The sequence below is a fragment of the Symphodus melops genome (genome assembly GCF_947650265.1).
Source record: "Symphodus melops genome assembly, chromosome: 1".
NCBI classification, from domain to species: Eukaryota; Metazoa; Chordata; class Actinopteri; order Labriformes; family Labridae; genus Symphodus; species Symphodus melops.
Genome location: NC_136691.1, coordinates 51,609,247 through 51,625,507, shown reverse-complemented (window position 1 = coordinate 51,625,507; position 16,261 = coordinate 51,609,247). Strand labels below are relative to the sequence as shown.

Here is a 16,261-nt window from a genome sequence, read left to right as displayed (position 1 = left end):
AAACCAACACCAGAATAGTTTGGTTACTGAAGGTTGGCCTTATTTAAATGAGAACAAAAACTTCATGCACCAGCTAGTCAGAGAAAAACAGGTCTACAGTAGAAGTTTGGTGATCACCAGCACAATGTAACATTGAAGCTAAAACAATATACAAAAAGCACCTGTTGGGATCCATTACACTTCAGGAATCTAGTCATCATCCTTCACATACAGCTCTAAAGTGAGCTATCATGGCCAGACATGACACCCCCCTCTTCCCCCACGGCTTCGACCTGGGTGGCCACTTTGTTGACCTAAGACCCCTTGGCATGGGCGTAACAGGCCTGGTGCTCTCGGCCGTGGACCAGCGCACAGGGCAACGAGTGGCAATTAAAAAGCTTGTGATGCGTGATGCCGTGACGGTGAAACACGCCCTGCGGGAGGTGAAAATCACCCGGTGGCTGCACCATGAAAACGTGGTGAGGGTTCATGAGGTCTTGGCACCATACGGACGTCCCTTACCCAGAGACCCCACCCAGCTGAGCGCCCTGTACATCGTCCAGGAGTGCATGGAGACTGATCTGGCTCGGCTGCTGGAACAAGGACCGCTTCAAACAGGTAATCAGTGCACAAGCTGGTTATTTGCTGCATTGCTGGCTGTGTTTACGTTGTGATTTACTGGATTTGGAGGCAGTCAGTCTGAGACCCTCTTTAACTGCGACGACATTCACATCCACAAAGCACACATTTTTGTAGCTCCTTTTTCATAAATATTCTCAGTCAAGTGAGACAAAAAATAATTGTATCGTGATTAATTAGACTTTCCTATATGTAAAAAAAAAACGTATTAAAGCTACTTGTGTCGCTTTTGGAGCCCCCATGGACAAAGTGGTACATGGGTTGTTTAAGTGCTGATTGGTTGTGTATTAAGTGTAAGTAATGTTTTCTGACAAAAGGAAAACATCTCATCCTGCTGTCTTTTAAAAGTAATTAAAGTCACTTTAGTGACTGTATTTCTATCACACTATTTAAAGCCACAGGAGTTGAACCACAGTGCTTTATATCAGATATCGTATAAGACCAATAATAAAATAACATCTCAATATCTGTTTGAATGATATTCAAAATCAGGCATGGAAGTCTGAGATTAAGAGATGATAAATAAAAACAAAACAGATTTAAAAATCTGAAACAGAAACGATAAAATACAATCAAATTAATAGTGGAGCCAATGACTCAACATGAATCCGTTATTTACCATGTACCACACACACTAGCATTCAAAGGCATTGAAAATAACTATACCGCAACATCCTGTCCTCTCCCTGATGATCCCCCTTCACTTTTGTAGCTCATAAAAAGGCATTCATATGAATTAATTAACATTTAAGTAGTCTAGTTTTTATTATTCAGACGTTAAAAGATGGAGTGGATGGACAGTCACCTGTGAAGCACAAATGTACTGGCATGTTTAAACAAACACAACACTGTTCAGAAATGATCAGTGCCTAAGTGTTCACCAGAGTGAGGATGAAAGTGGTGTGCTGTATCCTAATATGAGTTACTTGACCTTGAGCAGGTCACGCCACTCTGCTGTTCTACCAGCTGCTGAGGGGACTGAAGTTCATTCACTCGGCCAACGTCCTGCACAGAGACCTGAAGCCTGCCAACATTTTCATCAACACGGACCAGCTGCTGCTCAAGATTGGAGACTTCGGACTTGCCAGGATAGTTGACCCTCACTATTCTCATAAGGTAAGAGACCGGAAATATTTCTCATTGATGTTTCCGGTCCTGAAAAATGAAGCTAATGTGGAAGTGCAAAATCCTGCGGTTTGTCGAGTGTCTGATTGATGCTGGCTCCAGATGTCACAAACACACCAAAACATTTTTTTTTACAGCATTAATAAACATGTTTACAGCCTTGTAGAAAAAACAAAGTAGGTCTTATTAGTTACTGTCATCACAGGCACACACTGTATGGAGGGATTTTTTTTTTAAACGGCTCCATTTGATTTTTTATCAATGATAACTATGTTATCCATAGTTAGGCTTGTACCTGATGTGATTGACAGGTGGGCATGATGTAACGGTTTGTCAAGAGGCTTAAAACCCGCCTCAGCTCCAGCTCTCAGTTTGTCGTTAGGTTGACGGAAAGTTAGGCTCAGACAGGATTTCCAGCATGGCGGCTGCCGCTGATAAGCCTCCGGCCCCCTGCGGTAACAGATTGCTGACGTCACTTGGGTTTTGTCCATTAATATTTACAGTCTATGGTTTTAACTTTATAAAGCCTCAGGGTGTCAAATGCTCTTTTCGAATCCTTGTGCTCATTATTCTCTTTAGGCTCTTCTTCTCCTAATAACAAGTTTTGTATTCATTTTATAATCCATAATCTTCAGAGGACAAGCCAGCATCACATTTTAAAGCCCAGTCCACAAAACTTTTGGCTTCACTGATTTTAGTCTTCTTTGATTCTTGTTCTATCAAGATTAATCCAACCATAAATATTCAAGTCAGCAGAGCAGAGGAGGATTTTTTCACTCAGCTCATTGCTCTGACTCAGCGTGGGCTGTTGTGCTCCTGATGGATGAATCTGGAGAGAGTATTGTAATATTAAACATTATCTCTGCTCCTTCCCTTTGAGGCAGGGCTGTTATCAGGAAGGAGAGAGCAACTCCTCGAGCCCCGACTCTGGGTGCTTCGCAGAGAGCAGAGCACAAACCTTTGAGTTTAAGTAGAAATGGATACACTGCAGGATAAGACCATCAAAAGAATCCTCCTGTAGTGAGTGAGTAAGTCTGCACGCATCATGTGTGCATTACAACCGACGCTTGGAATGATTAATCTTTCCAGCTGATTTCCTCTGAATGCTCAAATGAAGCCAGTGTTGAAGTGCTGCAGTTCCTCGAGTGTCCTCTTCAGGCTGTCTTTAAAACAGTGGAATCCCAAATAGTTCCCAAAGTGTCAATACCTATTTAACAACAACACATTTTCTTTCACTGCTCTTGAATCTTGTTTGCATGATGTGGATAAAATAACCTGTTGAAGCGAGTCTGTAGCCCTGTGTCCACGTGTTTTTATCACAGATCACCTCCCTCCAACACCAACCATGTCAATGATGTCGTACCAAAACTGTTTTCAAGTTCTGTGCCAATCAAACCTGTAATTGTCCTGTTCATTGTAGATGAAAGCTTCCCAGAGATGAATGTGACAATTGACTGCTCCGTTGTGCTGTGCTATTATGTATGAAGATCCCACAGCATTACTGTAACACTAGCAGGGCAGGGTGTGCGTGTGTGTGTGTGTGCATGTGTTTGGGTGTGTGTGTGCGCGCGCGCGCGTGCGTGTGTCCGACCCGGCCTGTGCTTGTGGAGAGGAGCTCTGGTGAAAGGCGATCTTTGTCAGGCAGAACACGGGACCGGGGATCAGCTGGGTGCAGACACAGGAGGTGCGTTCGGAAGAAGGGGGGGGGGGGGGGATGACGAGAGAGGGAGACAGAAAACAGATGAGGAGAAAGGAGGGGGTCGAAAGAAAGAGAGGTAGAAAAAGCAAAGGCAGAGGAGGGGATGTAAGGAGGAGGGTGAGCTGAAGTGCAAAGAGGAGAAACTGTGTGAGAGGAGGAAGGAGGGGTGAAAAAAGAGATCAAATAGAGCAAGAGAGAGAGAGAGATGAAGGAAGTTTGGGCTGTGCAGGAGAGCAGAGAAACAAGCTTTGACTAACTCACATATTGCAAAAAAAAACACATCGTGATTCATCACATCATTTGGTTGTCTGAAGAATAACAACACCCCTTAAAAGGTAAAGTGCAGGATTATTGTATAACACATTTATTAATGGGATAATGGATGACACAAGAAAGTCTGTACTTTAGATCCCACGGGCAGTATTTTCCCTTCACTTGTGCTGCAGTATGAGCCTCTTTCTTTCACAGAGACTCAGAGCTTTGATAACAGGGGTGCATTAATAACCAATAAGAGTGCTGGCTGCACATTACACTCCCACTCTTTCAACTAACTGCTGATAGTTGGCCGTCGGTCCCAGCTGACGTGTGTGTCAGCCTGCAGAACATCAGGTTGTCGTTGTTCATTAGCATAAAATAGTGTTACCAAGGTTGTGTGTGTGTGTGTATGTGTGTGAAGATGAAGCCGGGCTTTTTGCAGTGTTGACACTAAAGCAGATGCCTGCAGTGAATGTGCTAGCATCATCTCTCTTATTTAATAATGCAGAGCCAAAGAGCTGCTTTTTCCAACATTTTGTGGTAACGGACGTGTGCTGTAATGAGCTCAGGGGGATTCACAAATATTATAAACTGTTACATTGGGTCATAAAACAAGCTCTACTGTTTTTGCATGTGCTATTGACTGTATATTGCTTTAAAAAGGGGCCTTGCATCCAGAGGAGGGTCTAGATGTTCTTCTGCAGGGATGTCAGAAAGTTTGTCTGCACACAGACATGAAAAAAACCCATTCATTTACTGTAACATATAACTCTTTGATTGAGTTTGATTCTTTGAGGACTCGTAAAGAAGATAAATATTCAGTGTCACAATTTAAAGTGTGCACAAAAGGATTGAAATGCTACAAGTTATTAAGTACAAATAGTTGATTAAAACACGAGTCCCACCTCTGACAGCAAATGTCCAACAACATTGTAGGATTTTGACTCCGGGATTCAGCCCTGCTCACATCATAGTTGACGGTTGTACTTTTTTGTTTGTTTGGCATTAAAATGTAAGGGTTCGGCTCATTGTTTTCTCCTCATAGTCTTTCTTACCTTTTCTTCTTCAGTGTGTCACACGGTTTATGTTGATTTTCAGCAGACTCTGACTCTACTCCGCATCAGTATGAGGCTCTCTGAGGAGCTGTCGAAATGTGCTCCTCCGACTGCACCACCAAACATTTACTTGAGAGGCCACACAAACATTGTTTGTTTACAGTCAGCAACCAAAAAGACCTCTGAGTTTCTTTGAGCGTGTACGGCTGAATGTCACCTGCCGAGGCCGAGCTGGTTTCTGCACAGAAATTATTCATGACCTGGATGAAGGACAGAGAGAAGAAAACGGAGAGGAAAGGTGAACGAGGGGCAGAAAAGAAAGAGAGAAAATAAGGGATGAAATAGAAGGAAAGATGCAGGACATAGTACGCTGGTGGAAATGTGACTGGAAAAAGAGGAGAGAGGGATGAAAGAGGTGAGAAAGGAGGTGAAGCAAGCAGGGGGCGAGAGAGAGACAGATGGGGTGAAGCATGAAGGAAAGAGGGTGATGGCGAATGGAGGGGATAAGAAGAAGTTAGAGAAGGAAGGGGCTTGCAAAGAAGCTTTTTTAAGATATTAAAACAAAATCTCTTAATTTTTTTGCTCAAACATATTTCAAAAAGTCTTTTATTCATTTATTTTGATCACTCGTTTCCATGTAACCAAGTCCACCACTTATTGTCTACAGCATGTCAGGATTAGGGATTCAGAAAGAAAAGCTCATTGGTTCTCTACCAATGAGCTTTTCTTTCTGAAGAGGGTAAAGAGGAACACACAGGTGTAAAGTGTTTGTCAGACCATCAGTGAGCACTCAGCATCAGTTTCTGCTCCGTCATCTGTTGGCACGCAGAGGAGAACAGAAAGGACGTGGATGGGTGGGTGGCAGAATGTAAGGTGCAGTGAGGGCAGAGAGTCAGGAGTAATTTAAGGTATGAACGAAACCTGCCATTATATCATTTTGAAACCATTTTGTCCAGGCTCTATTCTATGTAAGGGCACGGAGCTGGAAGTGATGTATAAGTGGGATCTTTGCCGTGGGCGGCTCACAGTGGACAAAGGCTTTGAATCATGTCCTTATTCTGCTTATCAACACAGTTGACAATTAACAGTAAGAAAATGTGTACCACCTTGAAATATGACGAGTGTCACAATTGAAGCAAAATGCAAAAGTCACGTTGAAACAGACTTAAATCATAAGAGAGGCGCTGTCCTGCTTTGTGATGATCTTACAGGCTGGTCCGAGATAATTTAACTGGTGTCTAAAAAGGTCTCACTGAAAATGATACCAATTTTTTTTAGTGTGAAAACTCATCCACGTCACATTAAAACCCCTTCTGTCTATGTGGCATAGACCTTGATAGTGTAATTGTGCGAGGGGTGCCAGATATAAAGGGACATACATCTCTTTATCAACCATAAAAATATGTGTACCATTTAGAAAAATATATCCATAGTTTCCTTATATATGAGATATATATGAGGAAATTTGCCGCAGTAAAATGTAATAGTGCTTGGCAACAATCTAAAGTCATCTGACATCATGACTGTGAAGAAGCCTCAGGCACAAGATCGGGGCTCAAGAGACGAGGAAGAGAGAAGGAGTGATGAAGTTAGGTGAGAGAGTGAAGGATAGAGTGTCGTAAAAAACAAAGTGAGAAAAAAAAATAATGATAGCAACAGGCAAATACGTGACATTACATGTAAATCTGTTATTTATGTTAATGCCCTCCTCTGTAGCTCATTTCCATGCACAGTGTCATCAAGGTGAACATTTGCTAAAATGAAAGCCGCCGCGTACAGAGCAACCCTAACAAGAGGATTTGTGTTGTTACATACAGCAGAGCGTCACAGGCTCCGAGGATATCAGGACCTGCAGAGATATTTTTCTCTGCAGAGAAGCCACCTTCCATCCTAGCCTGGATGACATGAATTCATGAAGTCTTTTCGGATGCAAATCAAATGCCTCCCATGAGCTGAAGTTTCTTAGTTTTCTAGCTGAGAATATTAACAAACTGCAGACTCTTTTTTTTAACTGAATATTAGTAGTTTAAACACCTCGTTTTCACGCAGTTACGTTCAGATTATTAAGCCAACGTGTAACAAGATATTCAGTTGCATGCTCATCATCATGACTAAGACTTCTGTATGTAATCGTTAATTGTTTATGACTCACCTGTTCCTGCTTTTAGGCACTCATGCTACTCATCTGCTCCTCCAGGGCTATCTGTCTGAGGGTCTGGTAACTAAGTGGTACTGTTCCCCCCGTCTGCTCCTGTCCCCCAACAACTACACCAAGGCCATAGACATGTGGGCCGCTGGCTGCATACTGGCTGAGATGCTCACTGGACGCATGCCGTTTGCAGGTAAACCTCTTCCTCTTCGTCGTACAGTTGCTGCTGAAACATTTGTTGTTAGTATGCACTCCATGCCCAGCAGAAACTTTGTGATATTTGTGATCACTAATTCAGAGACGAAATGGAAAATGATCAAATCATTAGTATGCAGCAGAACATTCTTATCACTCAGAGTCCTGCACGATCTCCCTGGGAAATGAATGTTTCGACTAACTGGCAGTTTTTCCATTCAATCTCTGGCATTCATGTTGACAGCGCATGTTAAAGATATGCAAAATATTTGAAGTTCAATTTTACGAAGCTCATTGTTATGTGATCATTAATATTTAACATGCAAACATTCTTACGGTGAATGTAGTATGCACATCAATGAGTAGGTGAGACACTGGAAGCAGGCCTCTTTGACGTCTAAGTGGATAGACTAGTTGCATTGCAGTCTGTTTACTGATGTAAAGTTCTGCTGAGCAGAGGTGCTAAACAGCTGCCTCAAGTCTCCGTCACGAGATGGCATCAACTGAGGGCTAAGAAGAGTTTTTCTTTGCAGTGTCCTCCTCCAAAGATCCTTTATTCTCTTTCTGCAGGCTACTTCTTTGCCTGACCAGAATAACAATGATGATAGAGAAAATCTTGCTGTCTGCAGCTGATGTAGCTCCTCCTGATAGGCCTGATGTGACCTCCACCAGCCCTCTACACCACATGAGACATGATGCACTTAACTCATAGCGTCATCTGTTCCCTGTTGTCCGTCTCTGGCAGACTTTCTCACATCAGCTTTCAGAGATGCTTGTCGTGCTTTTCACTTAGCTGCCTGAGTTTACATGGTGCATTATTTTTATGTTTACTGAAGTGCAAGCAACTCTCTCTTATCCAATTACGCTCCGCCTCTTGTTCCTCTCTTAGAAGAGTGTGATAAAAGAGCACCACCTGCTGGATCTCAGTGACATGAGTAAAACATTTAAAGGAGCATTTCAAACAATTGGGGTTTTCGCACACAAACAAAACTCATGAAAATTGCCTGAAATGTCTGGGATGAGCTAAATTTATGAACACAAATGGCCACATTTTTTAACCCCAACTTTGTCTGATGTGTATCCTTTATATGTTGGAGTCATTGTGTGAATGCAACAGGAAATGTTGAGGAACATTCACAGACGGCAAGCAGGCAGAAGTGATGAAATGTACACAATAAAGCAGTTTTATTTCATACACGGCAATCACAGTCTCGTCATTCATGCTACACGGCATTCACACAACGGTCCACCGCTGGTTAAGGTGACTGTTGTGCAGCTGATCAGGTGCGAATGCGCTTGCCGTGCATGAAATGCGACTTGTTAAACTCTTCTGCTGTAGTGCTCATTCATAGATACTCTGAATATACATTTCAGCCCCCTTAACTGTACCATTTCTTTCACTTGATAGCTCAAAGCTCCTAGGTATTCCTGTTTGACTCTAATTGGTCACCTCTACCTCTGCTCATGTAACCAATCTTCTGCTTGTCCTCCTCTCGTCTCTGATTGGTCGGTTTCCTCTCCCAGGAGCCCATGAGCTGGAGCAGATGCAGCTGATTCTGAACACGGTGCCTGTGCTGAGAGAGGAGGACAGACAAGACCTGCTACAGGTGACGCTTCAGTGACTTCTACTCCCATATGTCTGTTTAAATATGGAGCAGGGTGTCGTTGTCATGTTCTGTTTGCTGCTTCAGACCTGACAAGTATAGTCTGCAGTTCAGACAAGGTTAAATGTGAAAACGACTCTCTTAAACAAGGGCCCCTCTGTTGCTTTCAACTCATTTACATTTCATTTATAGCAGGAATCCAATAGGGTATTTTTTAACCCTGCTGTCATCCTTCCTCAGGTGATGCCTTCATATGTCAGTCATGGATGGAGAGTCAAGAAACCCTTTTCGGAGTTGCTGCCTGAAGTGGATGCTCAGGGTGAGCAGAGGGAATTGAGTAAAGAGAAGGGGAGGAAGGTCAAGCGGTGTAAAAGAAAATGAAGACAAATGAGATGAAGTCACCATTTTCTCACAGCGTGCCATGTAACATTCAGGGTGGGACGTTTACGTGCTGGTACCACTTAAGCAGCAACCTGAAGAATGAAGCTAATGGGAAAGTGCAAGAAATGGCAGCTTCTCCATTGTGCACTTGTGGCTGGTTGCGAAAGCCAAGGAATCCCAGAAGGAGCACATATTAAAATGTCCTTTCTTATAGCAAAAATAAATATACTTACAGCCTGTTTAAGAAGTTTTGGTATCAAAAGCGAATTTCTTTACAGGCCAAACAACATAGGTTTTTTTTTTTTTTTAAATTAAGTACTTAATTAAACCGTAGAGGTTTTTTTTTAATCAGTTAGGGTTGTGGCCGAGTGGACTGACAGGTGACTCTATAGTACTGCTATTTTCCAAATGTGTAAATCATGTTGATCTGTTGTGAAGAATTGTGGCCAATAATTTCTAAACTATCAAAGGAATAAGAAACTAATATTCATTAATTAATGAAAACCAGAAAGAAAACAGTTCATACTTTCAGGTAATATAGCACATTTGATAGACCTTTAGATGCAGATACACATCAACTTCCTCCCTCTCTGCTGGTAACACTTCCCCTGGATAGTCCACTAATCAATCCATATTAACTTGAAAAATGGCAATTTCTAATTACTGTAATCTCGAGACACGTTTTAAAGTTTTCAAGAGACCCAGTATGAATCAAACATGTGCAAACACTTGGCAACAGTGGCAAGATAAAAACGTCTATTTTAACAGGCAGAAATCTCCAGCAGAACCAAACAGCCATCTGCTGTGACTGTTTTTGGCTTGTAAAACAGAATAGAGGTGATGTTGAATAAAACGGATAGAGACAAATGAACAGAGCAACGGCACACCAGATAATATGAAAGATTTAGGGCTACAATGCCAATTATAGTGATAAAAGTGTCTGAACCATTAGCAGCAGTAAGAAAATGATAAAGTGGTAAACAAAGGCCTGATTTCTGAGCTAATATCAGCTTGATATGAAATGCTTATGTTCACAGTTTTTCAGTAAAGATCTGTTAAAAGCCCCTGAATATTTTCATTTGCAAACCTTGAACACATGCGGCAGATCAGAGCTTATTAGCCGCCTAATGACCATGGAAGATTGAAGGGGTGACAAGCAGAAACAGATGCTTCCCCTGAAGGTCTAACAACTATCATGTTGCCCTGAAAGAGGATGCTTAAAAAGAACGCAACATGCATCATTACTAATACATCTTCTTCTCCTCTCAGCTGTGGACTTCCTTGAGCTCATCCTGACCTTTAACCCCATGGACAGGCTGACAGCTGAAGCAGCTCTGTCCCATCCCTTCCTCCAGCAGTACTCATGTCCGGAGGATGAGCCCACCTCGTCACATCCCTTCCGCATTGAGGACGAGCTGGAGGACAGCCTCATCACCGAGCAGAGCCTCAGCAACAGCAACAGTCAGGCCTCTAGCATCCACTGGGAGAGGTGTGTACATTTAGGTTTTCATACACTGATGAAAGTTAAGTACGAGAGCCAAAGAGGATATGTACTGTATCCCTACATTTGATTTACTGTGTCTAACAAGGGACTGTGGGTTGTTTATTCAAGATCTCAGCTTATTTATTTGATATCCTCAGAGCCATGAAAGCACAAAAATAAAGAAATAGGCTCAGACTACCTTGTTAGTGTTTGAAATCTCTGCACAGCACTCCTTTTACAAGCTCTTATTTTTCTACCTTGACACAGGTATGACAACAGTTTATCAACAGACGTGTCCTGGCAGCAGTCAGGTGGGAGGTGTCGCTGCATGCCCCCCAGTCACAATACATCTGACCTGGGAGACACCACCGAAGAGGAGGAGGTGCAGAGAGACCCACGGGCCAGTTCCACCTCACAGCCGGAGGAGGCTCAGGTTGGATTGTGTAGCAGTTGTTTCTTTTATTTTTTAATTTACTTTGTGTTCAAAGTATTGATTTTTTTTTCTGCCTTGTTGCCTTTGTTTGTGTCATTCATACAATATGTTCTCTCTCAGTCTGCTTAAGACAAAGTAATTGTAAAAATTACACATTTCTTACATCATTCAGGCTGCAATGCTGGAAATGCTCCGCGCTTGTATCACTGTCTGTTTGAAGAGCTGTGAAATTGATGTGACACATTTTTTAGCTTTTTTTAGACTTGACTCACTGCGCAACGAAAGAATGATAACAAAGTAACAACAGCAATACAAAAAAGGTTTTTAAAAATACATCACAATCACTTGATTGCATCATCGAGGCTAGATTTTAAAAATGAAGACACAAATTACCAACATTCGTAACTTGTTTTTTTTCCACGTGCTGTGCAGTGCTCCTTTACATTTTTCTAACCTTTTACTGATGATCATTTCATATACCATACTTTAAAGGAAACCTTTTTACCCTGTCACTTTAAATCATCTTCATCTTTGCAGTTGAACACTTGATAATATGATTTTATGAAGAGGAAAAGGAAGACCAGACCTTTGTTTTCCTTCTGTCAATATGTTGCAAGCTTGTTAAAACCAACGGAAGTCAATTAATATTTTTCCCACATGTATACCTTTAAACTTTATGCTCGGTTGTATTTATAATAATTGGCTCTGAATAATCAAAACTATCATTTTGCTTATTAGGATATATTTAGATTTAAAGCATCATTTATATTGTAAATAATTGTTTTGTTTGCTTTTGTAGGTCACAAAAAGTTATCAATATGAATTTCAATCTGTTTCAGCACCAACTAAAAACTCCTCATCGGAGCTGTCTCTATTTCAATTACGCCTGTTCCTTAGATATAGATAAGAATGAGTCGACAAAGTTCACACTTAATCAAAGTGAATGTTCCACTTTCCATTCTTCCCCATTAATCACCGTCTCCTTCTAGTAATGTTTCACTGTTTCTTATCTAGGTCGATCCACGCAAATATTCCCACAGCAGCTCAGCCGAACGCTTCCTGGAAAACTCCCACTCCTCTCTGGAGCGGGCCTGTGGTTTGGGCTACGGGGATCTGGATTGTGGTCGCTCCTGTGACTACAAAGTGGGCTCTCCTTCCTATCTGGATAAAATAGCCTGGAGAGAAGGCAAGCCTCAACACTACTCAGAGCCAAAGCTGATCCTGGATCTGTCTCACTGGAAGAGAAACACTAACAGCCTCCCTGTGCCTGCCGGGCCGGTCTGTGGCAGCGTCGTGGAGGACCTGGGAGACATAAACGGGGAGAAAGCAGAACAGGAGGAAGATGAGGAAACGGGGGATTTGTTCAAAGAGATTTCTCGCTGGGTGGAGAGCACCCAGTCTCGTCTGCATTCACCCAGTCCCAGCCCTTCTTTGGAGCAAAACTCACCCTCCTGCTTCACATCCTCACCCCCTCTTCCTCTCTCCCCATCTGACCTCCCAACTCCCGTCTTCCACTACTCTGAAGCACTGCGACAGCCGTCAGCAGGTTATGATGAAGTAGCGATGAGTCCGCTTCCACCTGACTTGTCCTCCTCGCTTCCCTCACTTCTCCCGTCCTCTCCCACCTCTCCCCTTCCTCCTCAGACACCTCAAACTGCGTCTCCCCCAATCTCACCACTTATCCCTCCTTCAGAGTCTCAACCCCTCTCCTCAACTTCTTCGATTACTCAGCCAGTAAACGATGACTGCTTGGAGTCACTTCCTGTCAAGCAAAAAGATCGCCTGTTTGACTTGGATGTTTTCATCTCCCGAGCTCTGAAACTGTGCAGGCAGAATAGGGAGAAAGCAGAAGGGAGGAAAGGAAAAGAGGGAGGGTGGAAGGAAGAAAGCAAACAGCAGAATATTAATCGAAAAGTGCCCAGACTCCCAGAGCACAGGACTCCACCTCCACAGACGCCCAACTCTTGATGCTGAATTTCAACTACAGGTACAACACAGAGCAGCATCATAATGGATAGCACTTCCTTATTCTCATAGTGCATTACATATTGATGGAGTCTGTTTAAATATTTGGCTAGACGTCAGTGTTAGCAGCTCTCGTCCTTTTGTTACCCGTGCAATGACAAGCGACATGCTGTGACTGACACTTCAACAAGCAATCCTGCAACTTTGTCAAGATGTGTTCTCAGGCAATAAGAGGTCAGACTGCAGTTTGGTTAATATAAAGAGCCATTCTAGCTTTGAAAATGTATCAAGTATTTGTTCTGAACAAACGTTTGTAAAAACAGTGTGTACATGATTGTAGGGTTTATAATCGTTTGTCAAACTTGGACATGTTGGTAACTTATTTTTAAACAAAGATTTGTTGGCCTGCTAGCAGGATTTATCTGGGCCATTTTCAACATTCACTCTGCGTTTTCCTCTGTTGTTAAGCATAGAATTGGAAGATAAAATGTTTTAATAATATCGTCTTGCTGTAATCTAGATTATGATCCCCACCTCCTTCTGTTTGACAAAGTGGGAAATGTGGGGAATCTGACAGACTTTATTATTTTTAGTGCTTGTGTTTCATTTGACAACCGAAGGGCGAGAGAAGGTGAAAAGGGTGAGGGACATCGATCTATATTTCAAATTAAAACAGCATTTAAAAAAAAAGAAAAAAAAAGAAAAGAGCAACAGATAAAACAACCACTAGTGCTAGCATTGAACCTATAGCTCCCTAGCTAATATTACTGCTTGGAAGCTAGCCTGGAGTTAAAACAGATTTGCTATTTTATTGTGAAGCACTTCCAAACATTAAGATTATAGCTCATAGCCACTTCTTAGCTGAAACATTTATTCTGTCTTTGCTGTTGCTAACAGTAGCTAATGAGTTAAAAAAGAAAAAGAAGTGTTCTTTGGGCTTGAATATGGAACGGTGTCCCTCCAGGTTTTAATGATGATTGCCTGTTTTAGTTACTAATAATCTGAAGAGCTGTAAAATAAAAATTAGGCAGATTAACTACATCTAACAGTATTAGAGCGAAACACTTTTAGCTTGAGTTTAAAGGGAAAAAACATTTTTGGGGGGATTTAGGTTAATTGTGTATTGGAAAACTGTTTTATAGGCAAACGTAGGCTACTTTCTTTACAAGAGATCCTTTGATTTGAGATAGTGAATCAGTAATTTTTTCAAAATGTCAGAAAGTCTTCCAAAGGTAATATTCACAAACTGAGTGATGAGTGACATGTTTAACCTGAGCTCCTCTGAATGTATTTACTGGGAAATACTAAATTATGCTATAAGCTAATTTGTTGCTATTTAACACATGGTAATTTAATGAGCTCTGTCACTGCTACCTGCCTTGTAAACCTGTATTGAACTGATTTCATATTGTATTCTTTAATATGTTTCGCAAGATTGTGTTAATGATAATCTTGTGTCAAAAGATGTCTCTATTCTTTGCTAAAAGCTAGAGCCCAACATTATGTTAATTTGGAGTGAGTTGTATTTTGTTTAAATGTGGAATGCTCTGTTGTAATAATTTATGATTACCCTGAATACTTTGCTCTAGTTTGATCGCAAATAATTTTATATTCTGTCTGCCTGATTCACCAAACCAGGTCAGAATCTGTTATACAACTAACTCTATCCACTCTGCACTAAGAAAGCAAGAAATCTGTCACCATGTGTGCATACCTGAATGTTAGCTTCAGAAAGCTATATTGCTGACAACAAAAGCCTATTTTGGAGATTGTAATTTCATTACAATCAACATGATTTCTTCTCAAAGCTCCTTAATGCTGCCCAACTACTGAGTAGATGGGTGTGAGTAAATGTAATTTAATCTAGTAGCAATGTGTCTCCATTCAAGATAACCAAATTAGATACAAAATACTGTCAGCTCGAAGTTATTAACCGATAAAAGCTGTGGACTTGTGCTTTGGATTTTCTTGATCAAAGGCATCTCATTCGTTCCACATATCAAACTAACAATCTATTGGTGGGCATATCGTTACAGCAAAATGAGTCTGTTGGGCTCTTTCCAAAAGATAGACAGTTGAGCACACAGTGTAGAAAGAGCTGGTTCAACTGTATGATATTTACTCTGCTGACTTAGTGCACTCAATGGGCTTTATGTACATTTAGGCACAATAGTAAGCTGCTTAAAATCACTGTCAGCACAGCTACAACAAATACCATGTCTTTCTCTGACGTTTAATTAGTTAGCAACAAGTCTTTCATACTGTCTTACATGTTCGCTGTAACTCCAAGTCCACACCGTACAACCCACTCAGAGAGAACCAAGATGGCAACAGCATAGGAGGAATGACGAGCCTTTTTCCACAATGGAAAAAATGAGTTTTAAAATGCTTTTAAAGCTAATGTGCACTTAAAGTTAATTTAAAAAATGTTGACTTTGTTAATATTTCAATTTCAATGTAGACAAAGTACAGAGGTTGACTGCAGATCAACGTGTGCACAACATGAAACAGCCATACGTGACAACGGCTGACAGTACACCCTTTGATACAGAAAAGCCAGATACATTCCTTCATACTCACAATAGACATGGAGCACACGTAGAGTCAATAGCACATTAAGATTTACTCAGCCATAATTCAAACATGTTAGATCTCGTCATGAATGTAACTCTAAGGTATTAACACACCTGGACTTTATTGCTGTACTAACTGATGTGCGTATGTAAATTAAAAGTGCAAGCTTTCAATCTTCTAGTCCGGAGATAATTATCTATCTGCTCATAAACAAAAGCTGTGCTGCAGTGAATCTCATTACAAAGGGTCTAGAATTGACTCTATCCAGGTCCGATGATCACGCCAGGCTCTATACGGTTTCTCTGCTCGTAATGCCAGCAATACCATCCATCCCAAATAACACAAGCATACCTTAACAGCTGGTTACTGGGCTGATATTAATTGATATAAGTGTGTGAAGCAATGTATAAAATGTGCCTCATTATTACACCTTGATGCTTCCAGCTTGCTGAATGTAACATATCCTGTCTACTCTGCATGGCTTTCACAGCTTTTCAAAATGTGTTAAATTTCTTGTATTTATTTGGTGACACTTTATTGTAAAAGTCAGATATCTGTGGGCTCTGATGTCTTTTGTACTAATGCTGCAAAGAGAGCTCTGCTTTTCATTTTGGAACAGCTGAGAGGTTTTTAAATGCTCAACAATGATTGATAGTATCTTTCTGCAGTTTATGTTTTTGCTGAATATTTAATAAAATATTACTGAAAGTCTCATTTGTCCTTAT

The 16,261-nt window shown here is 41.3% G+C and overlaps 1 protein-coding gene across 1 annotated transcript; it reads left to right on the top strand.

Moving 5' to 3' along the window:
- Position 1: 1 nt before the first annotated feature.
- mapk4 (mitogen-activated protein kinase 4) lies at positions 2 to 16,248 on the top strand. Its single transcript, XM_079341952.1, has 8 exons — positions 2 to 597; positions 1,559 to 1,734; positions 6,950 to 7,094; positions 8,621 to 8,703; positions 8,941 to 9,019; positions 10,351 to 10,570; positions 10,832 to 10,997; positions 12,012 to 16,248. Exons 1-8 carry the CDS (start codon positions 231 to 233, stop codon positions 12,963 to 12,965), a joined length of 2,190 nt encoding a protein of 729 aa, XP_079198078.1. The 5' UTR covers positions 2 to 230; the 3' UTR covers positions 12,966 to 16,248.
- The last annotated feature ends 13 nt before the right edge of the window (positions 16,249 to 16,261 follow it).